This window comes from Phalaenopsis equestris, unplaced genomic scaffold (assembly GCF_001263595.1).
Source record: "Phalaenopsis equestris unplaced genomic scaffold, ASM126359v1 Scaffold197295, whole genome shotgun sequence".
NCBI classification, from domain to species: Eukaryota; Viridiplantae; Streptophyta; class Magnoliopsida; order Asparagales; family Orchidaceae; genus Phalaenopsis; species Phalaenopsis equestris.
In genome coordinates, this window is record NW_018217244.1 from 1 (window position 1) to 1,546 (window position 1,546).

General features: G+C 31.9%; 1 protein-coding gene across 1 annotated transcript; it reads left to right on the top strand.

The window, feature by feature from the left end:
• Positions 1–777: 777 nt before the first annotated feature.
• LOC110035326 lies at positions 778–1,254 on the top strand (the record flags this gene model as incomplete). Its single annotated transcript, XM_020739559.1, has 2 exons — positions 778–883; positions 962–1,254. Coding segments are annotated over exons 1-2 (311 nt in total), but the record flags the coding sequence as incomplete, so codon positions are not given.
• Between the last annotated feature and the right edge of the window lie 292 nt (positions 1,255–1,546).

Consider the following 1,546-nt stretch of genomic DNA (forward strand, 5'->3'; position numbering starts at 1 on the left):
AAAAAAAAACATTTAATGATGGAATAACACTGTTTTATGGTGTTCATCTCTGTCCTGCTCCTCATGTATGCTTATAATGTGTGGCAATTCGTATATAAATAAATATAATGTGGATGAATATGGAGATGCGTGGAGGGCTTTTGTGATCAGGATAAGCAGATGAGTGATTGTTTACCAAGTTAACACGTTATTTTTTTATTTTAATTAATTTTCTTCTTCTTTTTTTTTTTAAGGACAAGAGGAGGTATTCAACGTGAACCGTTGACTATATTTTCAATGAACATTTTCTTAGAAAGATTTACCTGCAAAACATTTATATTTTGTGTATTTACATATTAACTATTTAATTTATTTTTTTTTTGGTTCACTCATCGATGACATGATGGTTGCACACCTTGCCGTTGGGTTTGATGAATTCCAAACATGTGCATTATGTAACCTAATACTTTGATTTGATTGTTGTAATTTCATTCTTATTTATGGCTTCTACTTTTATAGTTCTGATTTTTCTTAGCTTAGCAGCTACAAACTCTTGATTTGTAAATCTATGTTTCATTTATAAACACATGAAACCATTAATATTACTATCATTTCTAAATTTCATTTATTTATATGCAGACGAAAATAACCCACAGACACACAAAATAATAATAATAAATAAAAAGAGAACTAGCTATGACGATTGCATTTTTATTTTTTCATAATTTTTTATATTTTCCTGCTAAAAATAATATTCAAAGATAATTCTTCTATAAAAGAGCCTCAACAAATACTATTTAAAGTCTTCTCCGGAGCTCTTTCTGTACATCTCCTTCCATCCCCAAAGTTGCCACCGTCAGAACTTCAAGCTTCCCGTGCTTCATTAATGGCGCCTATTTCTCAGGTAATTCATTCTCACAATCTTCAATCTCTCTGCATAATTTTCTCATTCATTAATATTCATCTAAATACTTAACTGAAGGCTTCCATCGAAGAGAAAAATAATGGATCAGAAAATATGGGCGAAAAGGCAAAGATGATTAACTGCAACACGGTGCTGTGGGAAGTCAAATCTTCCATTAGAGGAGTCATGGCTGAGCTTCAGACTTTATCTAACAGCGAGAAAACCGTTATCTCTCTCGGCACCGGCGATCCCACCGCCAATCCACAGTTCCTCGGCCGCCGGCCGCCGTTCATTGATTCTCTCTCCTCTGCTCTCACTTGCTCTCTCTCCGACTCCTACGCTCCTTCCTTTGGCCTCCCTTCTGCTCGCCGGTAAGCCTATCTTTTCGGATAATTACCCTAAATTACAGAAATATATTTTTAAATTTTTGCTTCTTATATTTTATTTAAAGAATATGATTTTGTGAAAAATAAAACAATAATTGTGAACATGGATGGAAAAAAAACAAGTAATTGTTTTTATTAGTCCTGATTAAGTATTACTCAATAAACATCTATTTTCTTGTATTTTTTATATTTGCATATCTTATATATAAATTTATATAAAGTTTTAACTCATAAATATGGCATAGAAAGATCATTAACATTAAACATTTAAAATTAA